Raw genomic sequence first — 18858 nt, 5'->3', positions numbered from 1 at the left:
CAGATCATCAACTGTGGGTCATCAGACCATTAATCTACTTCAATTTTTCCGTTGGCCCATCTGATCGTCAGATCATCATATGCGGGCCATCGAACCACTGATCTACTTAGATTTTGGACCACATTGGTCCCTAGTAGTTGGCATTTATGTTTTTTGGACTTGATTATTGGTTTGGATTAAGATTTGGTAAGTTTACAGCTTTTATTTTTTTGTATACACTTAATTTTTAAGAGACCCTGTATTTTTTGTAATTTTCAGCTTCTGAGTGGATAAATAGAGTGGGGGAGGGGGGGTAACATCCACACCCCATGCCCTATCTTTTGAGAGAGAGAAGGAAAAAAAAAAAAAAAAGCCCTCTTCTTCTTCCTTGCTTGCATGTGATTTGCAGGTAGTGATTTTGGGTCCAAGGATTGAAGAGGAGGTATAACGCCTCGAGGGTGATCAAGGTATTCCGTATCAGTAACGGTGGCCGTAACAGTTACCACCATTACCGATATCGGTATCGGTCGGTCGTAACGGTCGATATGGGGGTGTAACGACCATTACAACTTCTGTAACGGTTGAAAATTTTCTTTTGCCTGAAAAATTCAAAAATAAATAAATAAATCCATAATGATGTAAATATTCCCAATATGTTTTTTTTTAAACATGTTTATGGTAGCATAACGGTCCACTCTTTGGTGAGAGTGTTGTAACGGGCTGTCTGATGAATTTATAAACATGATTATATGTCTCTAATGTTTACACATCACAATCAAGCATTAGTACTAGAAATATAAAAAAAAAATTTAAAAGGCATAAATACTACATTTATTTTTATTTTTTTTTAAAAGGCCCTCGGAGCTTTTTTTATGATAATAGGGTATCCCCATCCCTTTTTAAGTCAAGACTATTCCCTATGGATGCACGTAATCACCCGCCAACCACGTGCATCGAGTAATCCACGAGGCCTCGAAGCTTTTATTCGCTCAAATCACTTCAATCTACAATTTTAATCTTAAAAACTATAGTAAGAGTGGTCGAAATCTTTTGTAAAATGATCTAGGAGAGTTTTCGGAATGAAAAAGGTGAAAAAATGAGGAGAAAAATATATTTAAATAGAAGAAAAAAAGTGAGCGATTTTCAACGGTTACAGGGGTAACGGTTGTTATGCCTCATAATGGCCTTTACGGCGACCATAACGGCCCATACGATCCAAAAAAACCAACTGCCACATTTCACCTCCATATATCCGTATCGCATAACGGTCATAACCATTACCTATACGGATCAGGCTATACGGGCGTATCATAACAGATACGGAGCACCTTGGGGTTGATCCTCACCTATCTTCTTTCTTTTCCTTCCAAAAGGTATTTTTCCATCTCTTCCTCCTTTTTCATTCAAAACTAAAATCCCTATTCTTTCTTCCATTTTTCCTTCTTTTTTCCCTTCCTCAACCTAAACCACCAAAACCCAACCCATCTTCCTTTCTCCATCAACCCACACACACGCACGCCCATGCGTCCTAATGGGCTGACACATGCAGCCCCTCTTTCCCTCGTTTCCTCTTTGTTTCTCTCATCCAACCCTAAATCCCTAACCATATTTCTTCCATTTCCAAAGCTCTAACCCTAATTTCCCTAAACCTAGCCTTAATTGTTCAATTCTTGATTCCCCTAGCCCCTATTGTGTCCTAAGCATGAATCATGAATCTACTTGATTATTGGGATTAACCTACGCTAGAACGAGATTTCCATATCTCGTAGGGGCCGCTCTTTCTTTATTTTCTAGTGAACATACTTGCGGGATGTTATTTTTGGGTTGAATCTGAATAGTTTAAATCTGGATTTTCTGTTTCTGTGGTAGAATACTTGATTTATTTGTGTGAATCTGAACTTTTGATCTCTTCTAGTAAATCAACTTCATAAAGCATTAATCCTGCATCAGTTTACGGGCAAGTCACACTCCAAACTGCCATTTAAAACCACGACCCACAATCTGTCCGGACAAGTTTGTGACGCTCTTGATGGTGGTCTAATCACTCTGTGGGGCCACATGAGTGGTGGATCAGTCCATGGGCCCACATGAGTGGTCTAATAAGGCTGTAGGTCCAGAAGTCCATGCAGTTGAGGCTGTTTTTACAGCAGCAGTTGCTCAGTCAGGGAATTGTTGAGCAAGTTTCCCTTAGTAGCAAATAGAAAGCATTTTTGCCACTTATTCCGTGGGCCACTTTTTGGCAGCCAGATAATGTCAAAGTGACATGAAATTGGCCCGTTTGAAAACCTTCAGTCAGTGGACCAAAAATCCACAGAGCTGGGGCCATTTTTACAGCAGCAATTAGTAATTTGTTTAGCATGTTTCCCTATAGCAGCAATTAGTAAGCATTTTCTTCATTTATTTTGTGGGTCACTTTTTGGGTGTCAAACAATACCAAAATGACATGAAATTGGTCCATTTGAAAGCCTACACAATCTGCCCAATCAAAAAGTGAGCCCCACGATCTGTTAGATCAGTGATCTAGGCCCCTTAATCTGTCTGGACAGTATGGTCCACTTGAGCTTCAAATCTGCCTCATTTTTGGGCTCATGCCCTATAATGAGATGGTAAAATGGAAGGACGGTGTAGATCACTGTGGGACCCACAATTTTGATAGTACCGAAAGCTGTTAGATTTCATGCTTTATGGCGCTGTTTTCAAGGTGTAATTACTGAGGTATTTCCCTCTTAAACAAACACCCTTCAAAAGTGATTATTAGCTATTTACCCGTATTTACATATGTAATTGAAAAAACAAATACCCTTAAGGATTTTGATCAAAGAAAAGAAATGAAGAACCATGGAGATTGCCTGCTGACTCTGGCAAGCTTATGTTATGAGTAAGAAGCCTGGTACGAGCACGAAGATCCCAAACTCGTAAGCTCCCATCAACATGGAGCACAAACAGTAACTTCCTTCCATGCACCTCTGAGATTATCAAGCCTTGCACAGCACCAATAATCCTTCCCCTACATATATTGAAATCATTGACATATATTAATAAAATTGAAAGGCAGAACAAGGCATAAAAGAGAATATGAATTATATGATAAGCTGCCACAATATATTAAAATTAATGGCATCTTACACCTAATACATGAGGAACATGGTAAACATCTGTAAACTGAATATGACAATGTAAGTGTAAACCATGAAAAGATGCAAGTAAATGACAAAGAAGAGTTCAGTGTATTTGTAGTGATGATTGGTGCTCACATTAGAAACAAGATTAAATTGATGAAAGGAATAGGGTAAACATGATGATTAGTTATGTGGTTCAAGGGCATCATTTCTGATGCACGAAGTAGGATGATCTTCAAGTTTGGTGGACCAACTAGCTACTAAATGCAATTGAAGCCAAAAATTGACGTAGGACAGCCCTAATTATGATGCATGCTCATGGAAATAATTAAACAGCGGAAATAAAAGGAATAAATGATCTAAAATTCTAACAATAATCATCATAACTGAGAAAATCATAAAGGAAACATGCAATGGAGCGGGCCATCACTACAACCATGGAGTATGGAATTCAATTACTACTTAGGTTGGATCCGGCGAGGATGAGACCTCCCGATCTTGCATGGTCACACCCAATCGATCAATGAAGATCACTAGTCCGAAGAACCAAGAAGTTTCTCGGATTAGGGATTTGAGAATTTGGGGATTTAGGGTTTAGATCGGTTCTCAAGATTTTGATCGAAGAGGACTTAGCCAAAACAAAAAATAGAAGAAAGAAAGTTATTACCTTGAGGAAGTTGGAGGGGCACAAGAAGAAATTAGAAGAAGAAGATCAAGGGGAGAGAAGAAGCACCATTAGAGAGAAGAGAGGAAGGAGGCAACCAAAGGGTTTGCTTTTCATTCATCAATAGTTGAAATTCGTGTTTAGGGCTTTACCCCACTTAAATAAGCAAATAAAGACATAAAATTACTAAAATACCCCTAGAATAAGCAAATAAAGATATAAGATTACTAAAAGACCCCTAACTAAGTCAAAAAATGCACAAATAACATAAGTATGGGAAATTTTGTGCGCTCGGTCTTCTTTCTCCAATCTTCCTTCACATGTGTCTTCCCTAAGTGGGGTCTTCTATATGTCCAATCACATGTGAAAGGTCTTCAACTCCTCAATATTCGTCTATCCACAAGGACGGCACTTGTGGTTGGCGCTTTCTTCGTTGGTACACCTTGAATGCACCTGTGTCTGCATCAATTCCCCTCAGGTGAGAAAAACTCGACCCCGACGAGTTGAAACTTTTGTAGCGCTCAAGTAGATCTGGATCAATACCCTGCAATGCGTCGCCCGACAGCCACGTAGATTCAGACGATGGTTTGTTTTTCCACCTGACAAGATACCTTTGGAAACCCCCATCTCTCGTGGATACTATCTCGTCATCCAAGATTTCCTCAATTGCTTCTTTATAGGTAATGGGTGGAGGAGGTGGTGGAAGGGGTTGGGTAGCAAACTCAGAAAAAGGCCATGAAAGGGACGATGTATCAATAATGGGAGTATGGGCACGGACTAGATCTTCCACATTAAAAGTTGGATTAATGCTCATTTCAGGTGGAAGGTCAACCCGATACGCGTTGGACCCAACCTTTTGTAATATCTTGAATGGTCCAGCACTACGCGCTTGTAATTTCTTTGCAGATCCTTGAGAGAATCGCTCTGGCCTTATTCGCACCATTACATAGTCTCCTTCTTGAAATTCTTGCACTTTACGATGAGAATCAGCTGAAACTTTATAATCATCATTGCTCTTATTTAACCGCTGTCTAATATGTGTATGCAAATCATGAATATGGCGTGCGAATGCATCGGCTGACTCAGAAGACCTGTGGGTAACAGACATAGGTAAGAGATCTATGGGCATTCTAGGTTTATAACCACTTACAATTTCAAAAGGATTCAACCCTGTAGATCTATTAACTGACCCATTATAAGCAAGTTCAGTAGTTGGTAAAATTAGGTCTCAAGTCTTAACATGTTCACCCACTAGACAACGTAGAAGATTTCCAAGGCTACGGTTTACCACTTCAGTTTGACCATCTGTTTGTGGATGGTAAGCAGTAGAAAATTGTAAACGAGTTCCCATAATGTGCCATAGTGTCTTCCAAAAATAGCTAGTAAATCGAACATCACGATCAGACACTATGGTTTTAGGTAACCCATGAAGACGCACCACACCAAAAAAAAAAAGACGAGCAATATGAGACGCATCTGACGTCTTCGAACATGGGAGGAAATGCGCCATTTTAGAAAAACGGTCCACAACGACAAAAACGGAATCGTGCTTTTTTATAGTCTTGGGAAGCCCGAGCACGAAGTCCATACTAATGTCCTGCAACGGAGCATGTGGCACTGGCAATGGCGTGTATAGCCCAGTATTTTGCTTTCTTTGCTTTGCCAGCTGACATGTTCGACGTTCCCCTAAAACTTTGGCTACGTCTCGCTTGAGGCTTGACCAATAGAAACGATCTTCCACGAGGGCAATGGTCTTATCACGACCAAAATGGCCAGCTATCCCTCCTGAATGAAGCTCCCAGATGAGGAATTCACGAAGGGACATACGGGGAATACAAAGTCTCTCCCTTGAAAAGAAAGCCATCTTTAAGAACATATTCACCCATAATATGCTGGTCGCTAGAGAGCGACGCGTGAGTACTCCCAAAATCAGGACATATGGGGTATTCATCTTTCGGTTGCTCAAATCCGACTACCTCTACACTCAAGGAGTTGAGCAACGCCACTCTCCTACTAAGGGCATCCGCTGGTTTGTTTTTAACCCCGGCCTTGTGTTTCAAAACAAACGAATATTCCTGAAGAACGCTACCCACTTGGCATGCCTTGGGTTGAGTTTCTTCTGAGAATGCAAATATCTCAAAGCCTCATGGTCAGAAAACAAAACGAATTCTTGCGGTAGGAGGTAGTGTCGCCAATGTCTCAGGGATTGCACTACCGCATAAAATTCTTTATCGTAAGTGGAGTATTTTTGTTTTGCCTCATTCAGGTTTCTCACTGAAATAGGCCACTGGGTGTCCTTCTTGACTCAACACTCCACCTATACCGACACCAGACGCATCGCACGCTACTACAAAGACTGTAGAAAAGTCAAGTAGACGCATGACAGGAGCTTCCACCATCTTGCCCTTAATTTCTTTAAAAGCCTTGACGGCGGCTTTAGACCACACGAACTCTCCCTTTTTCATGCACTCGGTAATGGGAGCCATGATCGTGCTAAAACTCCTAATGAACCGACGATAAAAAGTTGCTAGGCCGTGAAAACTTCGCACCTCATGAATGTTCCTTGGTTCTGGCCACTCAACTATGGCCCTGACTTTTTCAGGGTCTGCTTGCATCCCTTCAGATGACACTATAAATCCTAAGAACACAACTTGGTTAGACATGAATGCACATTTCTTAAGATTAGCGTACAACTTTTCCTTCCTAAGGACACTACAGACCTTCTTTAAATGTTCAAGGTGTGATTCCTTAATGGTACTATAAATAAGAATATCGTCAAAGTACACCACTAGGAATTTTTCCATGAACGGCCTCAAAGTTTGTGTCATCACCCGCATGAAAGTACTAGGTGTGTTAGTCAAGCCGAAGGGCATGACCAACCACTCATACAACCCATCTTTCGTCTTAAACGCCGTCTTCCACTCATCTCCGGGGCGTATACGAATTTGGTGATATCCACTCTTGAGGTCTATCTTAGAGAATATAGTGGACTTGGCCAACATGTTAAGCATATCATCAAGTATAGGTATAGGGAACCTATACTTGACAGTAATTTTGTTTATGGCACGGCTGTCCACACACATGCGCCACGTGCCGTCTTTCTTTGGCGTCAACAATGCAGGCACGGCACACGGGCTCATACTCTCTTGGATGAAACCCTTTTGCAGAAGCTCATCAACTTGCTTCTTCAACTCTGCATGCGCTGCAGGGTTCATTCTGTAGTGAGGAAGGTTCGGTAGAGTAGACCATGGGACAAGTCAATGGCATTCTGTATGTCCCTCATAGGTGGCAACTCATTCGGTAAGTCTTCGGGAAATACATCACTGTATTCCTTCAGAACCGAGGTCACCTCACGGACACTGATGGAACCTCAGGTGTAATTTCTCTAGCCACAAGGGCATACACCATAGAATCCTCCTTAGCCTCTTTTTCAAACTATCTTGCTCTGATTATATTTAAAGACTTAGGTTTGGATTTCCCCATTTCTCTAGGCTCACTTGCCTTCTCATCCTTCTTCTTCCCTAGTGTATTCTCAGGTGGCATGGGATTAAGTTTGATCTTTTTACCATTATACATAAAAGTACACGCATTCGAACGGCCAAAGATCATGACATCATTATCGAATAGCCACGGTCTACCTAGGATAACACGTACCACATCCATAGGTAAAACATCACACCACAGGGGGACTCTTTGTATGACCCAAACTCAATGAGGACTAGACATTACTGGGTGATAGGTAGGGATGTCTTGTCAACCCAAGAAACTTTATACGGGTCTGGATGAGGTGTGGATTTCAGTTTTAAGCGATCTAAGGTGCTAGTGGAAATCACATTCTGACAACTTCCACTGTCTACTATCACCTAACAATTCTTTTCACCACACTTGGCAATAGTATAGAAGATAGTACTTCGACGCCAGTCAGCACTACTTCTAGACTGAGCTAACACACGCCTAACTACTGCAAGCGTTGCTTCTCCATCCACTTCTTCTTCATCAGTAAGTCCTCCTTCAGGGTAATACTCTTCAACTTCATAATCACCTTGGTCATCTCCACCCTCGTGGGACTCGCCTATAACTAAGGCTCTCCCATGGCTCTTCGTAGGACACTGATTAGACATGTGGTCAAGGTTGCCACACTCATATCACCTCACTTAGCTCATGTTACTAGGACCGGCACTAAGAACCCCTTTGCCCTTGTCTTCCCTAAACCTAGGCGGAATGGTCGCCTGTGCCCTAGGTTGACTACCAATATTAGATCTAGTTCCTTGGGAACTAGATCTAGCACTGGAGTCTCGAGACTCAAAATGACGAACGACGGGAGCCTTCAGATATTGCTCTAACTCCTGCACAACTTGATATGCTTCATCTAAGTCCGTTAAGGGCCAAGTAATAAGCTCGCGCTGAAGATCCGCACAAAGGCCTGTTTTAAAACGCGAGTGCGTTACTAGAGGGTCTTCTCGGATATCACATCGCATCACATACTCTTCAAATTTAGTGATGTAGTCAGCGGCAGGCATTAACCCTTGGCGTAAGGATTGCCATTGGTCAAGGAGTTTCTGACAGTATGAGAGAGGAATGTACTTCTCCTTCAACTTCTCTTTCATCTCATACCAATGTGTGATAGGGGCTCTACCAACTCTCTCTATCCTACGCTCGGTGTTGGTTCAGAAGAGCTTGGCTTGACCCACAAGCTTCATCTTAGCAAACCGCATTTGACGGTTTTTCGACATGCCATACCACTCAAAGTAGTGGTCCATATCAACAACCCAGTCAAGGAACGCCTTGGGATCCAAGCGCCCATCAAAACTCAGGGCCTCAACTCTCACACTCTTCATCGCACACTCATCTGGATCATAGCGGTCTTGATGACCACATGTGGCTCGTGCCTCTCGCACCACACCACGACCGTTACCACGATCTCTATCCTCACTACCACCACGTGTGGCAGCACGTTCTTCAATGATTCCTTCCACTTGGGAGTGCGCATCTTCCCCTACAGCGGGGTTTTCCTTTTGGGACGCCTCTAGTTGCTCCACCTTAGTCATGGTGGTGGTAATTTGGTTCTCAAGGCGGGCAAACTCACGCCTTTGACCCGCTTCTAGGGCGGTTATCTTTTGTATCAATTGAGCAAGTTGCTCAGATAACTGCTCGTTATTCATGGTAGGTTGAAGTCCGAAACCTCTACCTCTTCTCGTGGGCATACAATGAAGACTTGAACCAAACTCTACCTAACTAGACTACTAGGTGTTATGACTTTCAAGATGAATGCGATGAATGCAAAACTACTATGAACTGACACAATTAAGTTGAAACAGGAAACAACTCAAATCTGAAAATTTTCCAGATTAGGAACTTTCTAAAATTGGAAAGTTTCTAAAATTGAAAACTTTCTAAACCTGAAACTTTCCTAAGTTAAACCTAAAAATCAAAACCCTAATTTGATAACTCGATCTAGACAAAAACCATGCAAAACTTGGCTCTGATACCAAATTTGACGCAGGACAGCCCTAATTATGATGCATGCTCATGGAGATAATTAAACAGCGGAAATAAAAGGAATAAATGATTTAAAATTCTAACAATAATCATCATAACTGAGAAAATCATAAAGGAAACATGCAATGGAGCGGGCCATCACTACAACCATGGAGTATGGAATTCAATTACTACTTAGGTTGGATCCGGCGAGGGATGAGACCTCCCGATCTTGCATGGTCACACCCAATCGATCAATGAAGATCACTAGTGCGAAGAACCAAGAAGTTTCTCGGATTAGGGATTTGAGAATTTGGGGATTTAGGGTTTAGATCGGTTCTCAAGATTTTGATCGAAGAGGAATTAGCCAAAACAAAAAAATAGAAGAAAGAAAGTTATTACCTTGAGGAAGTTGGAGGGGCACAAGAAGAAATTAGAAGAAGAAGATCAAGGGGAGAGAAGAAGCACCATTAGAGAGAAGAGAGGAAGGAGGCAACCAAAGGGTTTGCTTTTCATTCATCAATAGTTGAAATTCGTGTTTAGGGCTTTACCCCACTTAAATAAGCAAATAAAGACATAAAATTACTAAAATACCCTAGAATAAGCAAATAAAGATATAAGATTACTAAAAGACCCCTAACTAAGTCAAAAATGCACAAATAACATAAGTATGAGAAATTTTGTGCGCTCGGTCTTCTTTCTCCAATCTTCCTTGACATGTGTCTTCCCTAAGTGGGGTCTTCTATATGTCCAATCACCTGTGAAAGGTCTTCATCTCCTCAATATTCGCCTATCCACACGGACGGCACTTGTGGTTGGCGCTTTCTTCGTTGCTACTAAATGCAATTGAAGCCAAAAATCCATTGGGAAGCCTTAGATACCTTCAATTGGAAGATTCACTCATCGCACCTCGACGGTCACAACATCATTTCCTACAGTAAAGAATGTAGGTTTGTGCATTGCTTATCTTTTGTAATCCTCTACAGCACTTTATTGTGTCTTTATTTTTCTTTTAGAAGATTACAAAACTTTATTAAAAAAGAGAAAGCAAAACAAACTAAAACCAAAAGAACCTACAAAAGAGACGCCGAGCAAGCAGCCCAATTACAGCCCAAGAAAAACCAAATTACATCCCTTCAATTGTGCTTAGGATTAAGATAATATAAATAAGAGTTTTAGGTATGTGGGAGGATAACTCTCACAAATCTTTCTTCCCTTTCTTCTCTCTTTGATTTTGTTCTTTCGTCATTACCATGGATTTGAACATGGTATCCAAGCATGGAATAGGATGCATCTGAATCTTCCTCCCTCTCTCTCATACCCTTCTTCCTTACCCCTTATTCTCCATTTCTTTCATCTTCTTCTCTTTCTTTTGTTCTCCCAATGGACAGCCCTTGCAAGGCCCCCACAACAATTGGCGACCCATCCAACACTACCAGACCATCGGCACTCTTCCAGCCACTCGTGGCCTCTCCTGCACAATTTGTAGTCCCCTTCAGGACCCTCTAGCCTTGTTTGACCACTCAAGACTGCGATCTGTGTTGCCTAGTAAGTTCTAGCAAATTTTAAAGGTATATGAACTCTTCTCCGGTCTGGTCAATGTCTTAACCAGTCCGGGATAAATGACGAATGGTATAATAGGCAAAGTTTTTGTTGTCGGCAAGAAATCGATAATACAACCGATATTATCGATGTCACCGAAACAGTGATAAAAAAAACCCTGAATATTCGTTTCTCTTCCTAATTAATGGATTGCCTTTCAGTTTCTTTAAAGCTTCTTGTGGTCTCCGACAGAGTGACCCGCTTTCCCCACTCCTTTTCATTCTTGTGTCGGAAGCCCTCAGTCGTATGCTTTCCAAGGGTCGGGAGGTTGGTCTCTTTACGGAATTTAAGGTGGAAAAATTCCCCCAACCCATCTGCCACCTCCAATTTGTTGATGAAACCTTTATTTTTTGTGAAGCTGATAATTAACGATAGATTTATTATGCATGGCTATATGTTGGTATGAGGTGGTTTCAGGTTTGAAGGTAAATCTGTCTAAGAGTTAGTTCTTCCGTATCAACCTTCCAATGGAGGAGACTCTTCGTTTGACCGAGTTGTTTGGGTGTGGACTGTGGAGTGGGAACTCTTCCAACCACACACCTTGGTCTTCCCCTCTGTGTGGGGAAGCTTGCCCCGTATTTGTGGGATGAGATCCTTGAGCGCATGGAGAGGAAAATATCCCCTTGGAAAAGCAAGCTCCTCTTATTGGGTGGCATGATTACTTTCCGTAGGGAGTTCTTTTGGCAGGGAGGATCTTCTCATAAAACATTTCCTCTTCTTAATTGGAAAGTCTGCACACCCTCTTTTCATATGGGGGAGCAGGTATCAAGAGATCGGAGTTGGTTAATGAGGTAATGCTAGGTAAATGGGCTTGGAGGTTTAACAAGGAAGATCCTAATCTCTAGAGATCGATTATTGTTGCCAAATATGGCGTGGATCCAAGTGGTAGATGGACCAAACCATCCTCACTCTATTGCCCCTCTGTTTCAAAAGGGACTACCAGAGTTGCTCCCAAAGTTTTGAACGGTTTGAGACTTGTTGCGGGCAATGTGGAATCGGTTAGATTCTGGTCTGACAAATGGTGTGGGGATTCCTCCCTCAGTTCATACTTCCCTGCATTGGCTGCTCTCCGTCCAAACATTAACATCTCTGTAGCAAATTGTTTTTCAAGCAAGGGTGCGAATGGGGTCTGGATCCCCCCCATTTAGGAGAAACCTTTTAGATCCCAAAATAGCGGAGTTAACTACCCTCTTGTCTTATCTCATCTACAAGGGCTTGCTCCCTCCCCCAGGTCGGCAAATTCTTTGATCTAGAGCTTAACCAGTTCGGAGACTTTCGGTATGGTCTTTTTACAAGGCCCTTGCTTCTCTCTTTTTTTTCTTTTTCTTTTTTTTTCTTTTTTTGTGAAGATTGAATTTTATTAAAGGGAGCATAAGCAACCCAAAGAAAACAGAACAAAAACAAAAAAGGAAACAAAACAACTCAACCAAACACGACTATACAACTCGAGAAAATCCAGAAACAAAAAACCCAAGGACACATGCAGGCCACCAAAACAAGAGACGCACAAAGGAAACTAGACTAGAGCCGAAGGAAAACCCGAAGATAGCCCAGCTAACGAGGGTAGGGAGTCAAACACAAAGGAATCTGCCAAGCTGAAGGAGGACCAGAACTTCACATCCCTGATGACTTGCGTTCAGGCGTGGTAGGGGGAGGAGGTAGAATCTCTAAAACACCTAGAGTTTCTCTTTCCAGCTGGCCCGTAGAGTTGCCATCAGTGCAAGCCGCCATAGCTAGGTGAAGTCCTTCCTAGACCGGTAATTGTGCCACGCAGGGAGCAAAGATTACAACCTTAGCCTGGTTGATTAAAAAGAACTGCATTCTCACAATCAACAACCTCCGGAAGAGAGGAATGCCTTTGACCAATGTGTGTCTGTTGTGTTTCCAAAATGCCAAATCAGTGGATCGTCTCTTCCTCCTTGGTTCCTTCGCCTAAGATATCCAGTCAAGATTGCTGGATCGAGCGGGAGTCTCTTGGGTGATGCCCTCGTCCATTGAGGCCTAAGGGTCTCTTCAACTCGTGTCATGCAAGAGACGAAGGTTCTTTTGGTAGGAAACTTAGCCTCCTCACGGTCATATGGGCAATTTGATTCGAGAGGAACAACCATTGCTTTCGAAATTCTTGAGTTTCTTCAGCCGGGATTTTCCGTAGGGTGTTAATTTTATTCAAAGATTGAGCTCCTTAGTTCAAGTTCGGGTGGTTCCAGCCTTGGGGTTAGGTTAAAGTATTTTAGTTTTTGCTTTGTTTTCCCTGTTTTTGGCTTTGCTTTGTTTGTCTGTCTTGTTTTTGTTTCCTTTTTGGCTCTACCTAATAAAGTGATTCATCTTTCAAAAAAAAAAGGTTACGTATTCACATTGTATCCCTATCTAATACTACAAAATACTTTAGTGCAGATATCATACTCACATTGCATTCCCACACATCCTTACCATGTGTGCTGTATTTGGTCGTAATAAATCAAAGCTCCTCTTAACAACTTGAAGCTGGTTAAAAAGATCCAAACTAGAAAGTTTAGGAAAGTTGATGACTGAATTTTGACCTTCTCGTGTTAGTTCTTACTTCATCCAAAGTGATCGGGCCAATATTTCCTTGTTTTTTTTGTAGAAAAAAATCTCCATAAATCACTGGGAAACAAACTTTCAGCCAATGAATTTGCAAATTTTGATGTCAATTGTTCTATATTGATGATGTGTATTCCCTTTTCTTTTCATTTTGTTTGATAACTTAGTTTATGACGATGCATTTATTTACAATCGATCAGAAACATTCAGATGAAATAATCTTGGGCAATCTATTTCCAACACTATCGTGTGTAATGTTCCAAACCACTTCCCATTCCAACTTTTGTTAGCTTTTGCATCACAACAATTGAAAAACATTGGATCCTTTAATGGGCCCAAACATACCTTTATGGAGTTCATAATTAATCTATCTAAATCATACAAATGTGAAAGAAATGCACATACCTTGACATCAGACCCCATAAACGACCCCTTCCCACATCATCCCGCAGCTCATAAATGAAACCTACACATAATAAAGAAATTGGTATAGATGATGCACAGTTCCATAACAAAGAAATATAATAAATAAAAAATTAAATAAGCAATATGTACTATCGAGCAACAAAAATACACTGGGCCATTTGGCTGAAGAAAAAAAGTGCACTTAACGGAGAAGAAATAACAAGCAACCTTTTGAAACAAGATCACAAGGGACATATACTTGAAGATTACAGCAGGCTCTCTTAATCACATAGTATGTGGAAATAATAAGAAAAATATCACTTCATTGGAGAGTTAGTGGGTTGCCTGGAAACTGCACTTCTATGGCCCTTATTTGCTTGCTCGCCCTTTGGAACTTAATGTTGGGCTGGGGGTCAATATTAGGTGGTACTGTGCTGGCATACAAGTGATATAAATGTGTGAGTTTCTACCATGGGCAGTTTCCAAGATCCAAGGTAAAAGAGGAAGGTTGATGTCTGGTGGGACTTGGGAGCCATCCTAAACTTATGCTAATGTACCACTGAAAAGCCAACCACAAATTGCTAGGAGAAAGGTTAAGATGATAATGATGAAGATCATGGCTTCACCATTCTGCCAAGCACATGCATTGCATCTTAGCCACCCACAGCTCTTGGGTGATGCCCTCGTCCATTGAGGCCTAAGGGTCTCTTCAACCAGAGGGCTAGAATGTTATCACCTTCGTCATCATCAAGAAAAGGTAATTAATAGGTGATACTAAGGTGGTTTGCTGCAGCAGCAAATCTCCTATGGAGAACAGGTGTCAACCTTGCCATTGAAGCATGAGGCAAGACCCGCTTGTGTCTAGAGGGGCGCTCAAAAATCAACGTTGATATCTATCTCAAGTTCAATACCCTCGCTGTAATACAATAGTTCAAGGCCCTCCATCCACAGTCAGTCGTGTTGGCAGTGTTTCCAAACATGTTGTGTTGGGGGTTTTTTATGTTTGAGATTTTGAAGTGGCTTTTTATTTTCTACTTTTTCAATGAATTGGGTATGTAGGAAATCAGGAAGTGATGTAGCAACAAAAAGAAATTAAACTCCAATTAAAATGATTATGATGGTGCAAATTTTGATGATCAATTCCTCCAAGAGATACAGTAAATAATGTCTTCATTGGTTTGTCTCGAGTTGCAGGATCCTTCTAACTAGGTGCCGCTCCCGCTTCGAATCGTGGTTCAGACACTCACTCCTGTTCCTGCTTCCCTGCCTATTTATACTTATTTACATTCTGAAACAGATGCTTCCCTGCTCCCGCACCCAAATCTAATGCAGCTTCACTTCCCACTCCGTGCAACTATAAGTGAAACGCTGCTGGAATTCTATGTTTCAGTGAGGATGTGGCTTTCCAACTTTGCAGAAGCTGCGGCATCTGCACAAAGGGGTGAAGCTAGCTACTCAATTCTTGTTTTCACATGTAATCACTGAGGATGACTCTCAAGTGTCATACTGAGTTGGGTGAAGAGAGGGTGATGCCCTCGGGATGTTGTGAACCTGCTCCGGAAAGCGATTAATATTTGCTTGTCCTTATTGATGTCCTTTGTTCATGTGCACCACTCTGCAAACGCCATGCAGATCATTTGGCGTAAGTCAGAGCATCAAGATCAGATTTAAACATCTCTATTATATTGATATATAACACGAGAAGCCAAGGATATTTTTGCCCGTGCTTTTAAGAGTTGAGATTTTACAGAACATTAAATGAGATTTTCAATATAGATCAGTGGTATTTCTGAAATTTCAATAATCCGCGTGTATATAAACAGAAGGCTGGATTTTACCCACTCCTCCCCTCTCCTGTTTCATGCATGAGTAACCCGCTCTCAGCTCTCTGTGTTCGTGTGTAGCCCGCAAAACAAGCCCATCCAACAAAGGCTACGTGGAGCCCACCGTGATGAATTTGTAACATCCATCTATACAGCAGTTGCAAGTTGCGACGCCTCATGGTAGGACGTAGCACAAATAAGAGGCAGATCTAAAACTCGAGTGGGCCACATAACAAGAAAAAATGTGGATGGATTGCCCAACGTTGGTGACCTTCTCTCTCTCTATGCATGTAGCTGCAACCTTTCCTTTTGTTTTTCTCTCCCCCTCTGAAAGTATCTCCCCCATTTCTCTCTCCCTTCCTCTCTCCACATGTGTTGCACGTGCCAATTCCCCTAGTTTCCATACAGGGTTAGTCTAGACAGTGGGATTTGAGGATTTTCGCTCCTGATTGTTTTGTTGCGGGCTTTAGGCATTTGTGCCTGCTGTTTTTGCATTTAATTTTGTTTTTCTTTTTCTTTTTTTCTTTTTTTGAATAAAATGATTGGCATGCGTCAAAAAAGAAAATCCTTTATGGATGCTTCAAAACTTATCAATAATCACTAATCACAACGAAATTAAGAAAGACAACTATATGGAGCTTCACTGCACAAACATAAGGGTATCTACTGTAAGGTTTCCATGGAAGAAACTCACCACTAGAAAAGAGTTTGTACTTTGTAGTTCCATTGTCTCAAGAAATAAGAACAAAGTAACTTAATTCAGTTTTTTCTTTTGAAAAGGAAAAAAAAAAAGATGACTTAAATTTTTTTCCCTTTTTAGGGTTTGTTTGGATTCATGAAAAGGAAAGACAGGAAGCAGCCCTGGCAACCTAGGACTGAAATAGAGAAATATCCAAAGAGAGGAAACAATCAAACTATCAATCAGGTTAATGCCCAATATAGACCAGTCCTTGAAGTCTCTGAGGAGATCTGTCACCCTAGCAGAAGAGGAAGAAATGTTCCGAAAACACCGGCTATTTCTCTCCAAAGAGCCCAAAGGGTCCATCATTGACAAGCACCAAACAGCAGAAAAGTCACTGCTAGCTCTTCTGCCATACCAGGTGAATAGAAACCTACGAATCAAGGTTGGCATCACCCAAGGTTGATGAAACTATGAATGGACGACCTTTTGCATCAAGCTTGTCTTTGTGGGAATTTTTGGGAAACATCCCACTTTCTATTTTTGATGGAAAATAAACAAAATATGTTCCCACCTCCACCCCTAAGAAAGGCATTTTCTCACGATGAAAGGAAAATGAGTTTATCAAGGGTTAAGCCCTAATGTGTAACCATCAATCTTCAACTGCCTCATATGTGCCACATGTGCCAACGTGCCAAATGAGCCATTGTCCATCTTTGGTTATACCCCACACATGCCACTATGCCACATGTGCCAATGTGCCCCGTGTCACCATCTATCTTTTCTTGCATCTCACATGTGTGAAGTGTCCCACATGTGTTAATGTGTCACATGTGACACCATCCGTCTTCTCTTGCAACCCACATGTGCTAATGTGCCACATGTACCACCATTCATCTTCCCCTGCACCCAACATGTGCAAAGCACTCCACATGCGCCGATGTGACATGTGCCATCATCCATCTTCAATCACTCCAAAGATGCCACATGGCAATGGTGCCAATGTGCACAGGTGCAGCCATCTAGCATCAAGTGCCCATATGTCAAATGTGCCAATGAGTATCTTGTGCCACATGCCATCCTATAGCTACATCATCTTCAAGCATTCTACATGTGTCACATGTGCTGATCTAGCACATACTACGACTACCTATATTTTTTTTCCAAGAAATTTTTTTGTTTTGCCAAACAACAAATTTAAAAATAGATCCTAAATTTCCAAAAAAAAAAAAAAAAAAATCTTGTTGAAAAAACAATATTTCCTTTTCCACAGTTTCCTGAAAATAAGGTTTCCCAAGAAACACCATTTCCTTTCCTACGCTTTTCGTGAATCCAAACAGGACCTTATTCACAACACCCAAGAATACAAAGGTGGGGCGGGGACTCTCTCTTCACCTCTCAACTAATTTCCAGTGAGTCACTCTCATCACCTCTCAACTAATTTCCAGTGAGTCAAAAGCTAAAGAATACAAATAAACAAACATAATCAGCCCAGGATGAACTATGCCCACTAAAATCACACTTCCAATCGCCCATCGGACCCTCCAACAACCAACCCTTGAATTGCCACAACACGAGCCCAGATGATGGTCATGGAGGACATATTCCTAGAAAGGACTGTGACAGAGGATTCTTTGTTTTTAAAAAACCCTGTTGTTTCATTCCCTCCAAATTCCCCAGATGATCCCAAAGAATATCAGCCCCCAAATGGTTTTCTTTTCTTTCCTTTTGCACCCTTTCGAAGGACCATGGATCCATTTGCCAATCACCTCTAATGCCAACTCATTGAACAACCAATTGATCCCAAACCTTACTAAAAAGAAATCCCAATATCACACCAAAATGAAAGAAAATGCGGTCCAGTGTCTCGAGCCCCAACTTGCACATGACGCGTCAATTCAGTTGAATGACCAAAAAATCCATAGAAATGCATATGCATGGCTTTATAAAGCGTTTTACAATTTCATACTCAAAGCTAAAGAAAAAAAGGCTAGCCAATTGGTCCATAATAGATCTTTCCTAATCTTGTCAAATATATCCTAATTAGCTTACAATAAAAATAAAAAGGGAAACAATACTTCAAGAGTCCAAGAACTACTAAAATGGTATGTAGACCACCATATGGACTGTGGAGAATTCCATACTTAGGCCCCCAAATACACTCTTAAGGTCTGTGTATAGGTCCATAAAGTATCTATAGTGGTACACATGGGCCCCACAATACAACCAATCAGCAATAAAGGCATTTGATTGGATCTGTGGGTCCCACAGTCTAATCAGACCATTGATCTGTTCCAAAACATCCATCAAGACAGTTCATAGGGTACTAATATTTCATCAGCTCAATTCAGAACCCTAATTTGGCCCAGATCTTCAATTTGGGTATGATTAAGGGTTGTGGAGGTATGAAATGGACTGCAAAAGCACTCTCGGATCTGAGATCATGTTTTAATTACTGAAACCATTTATACGATGGGATACAGCACTGGGCTCAAATGGTTTTCTGCTAAGGTTCTTTCAGGTGTTCTGGGACATAGCGAAAGATGA

At 41.3% G+C, this 18858-nt stretch overlaps 1 protein-coding gene across 3 annotated transcripts in view; it reads right to left on the bottom strand.

Annotated features, from left to right (window-relative positions):
* Nucleotides 1–18858, bottom strand: part of LOC131233789 (nuclear pore complex protein NUP160) — a 77413-nt gene that overhangs the window by 54311 nt on the left and 4244 nt on the right. For 2 of the 3 annotated variants that reach the window (XM_058230582.1, XM_058230581.1), the window contains exons 4-5: nucleotides 13810–13870; nucleotides 2817–2986 (exon numbers count right to left, since the gene is read on the bottom strand). In XM_058230582.1, the coding sequence (XP_058086565.1) occupies nucleotides 2817–2986; nucleotides 13810–13870 (231 nt within the window). The remainder of the gene's footprint in view (nucleotides 1–2816; nucleotides 2987–13809; nucleotides 13871–18858) is intronic. The other variant, XM_058230583.1, reaches the window with a different exon arrangement.

Source organism: Magnolia sinica, chromosome 18 (genome assembly GCF_029962835.1).
Source record: "Magnolia sinica isolate HGM2019 chromosome 18, MsV1, whole genome shotgun sequence".
NCBI lineage: Eukaryota > Viridiplantae > Streptophyta > Magnoliopsida > Magnoliales > Magnoliaceae > Magnolia > Magnolia sinica.
This window is presented reverse-complemented; position numbering and strand designations above follow the sequence as displayed.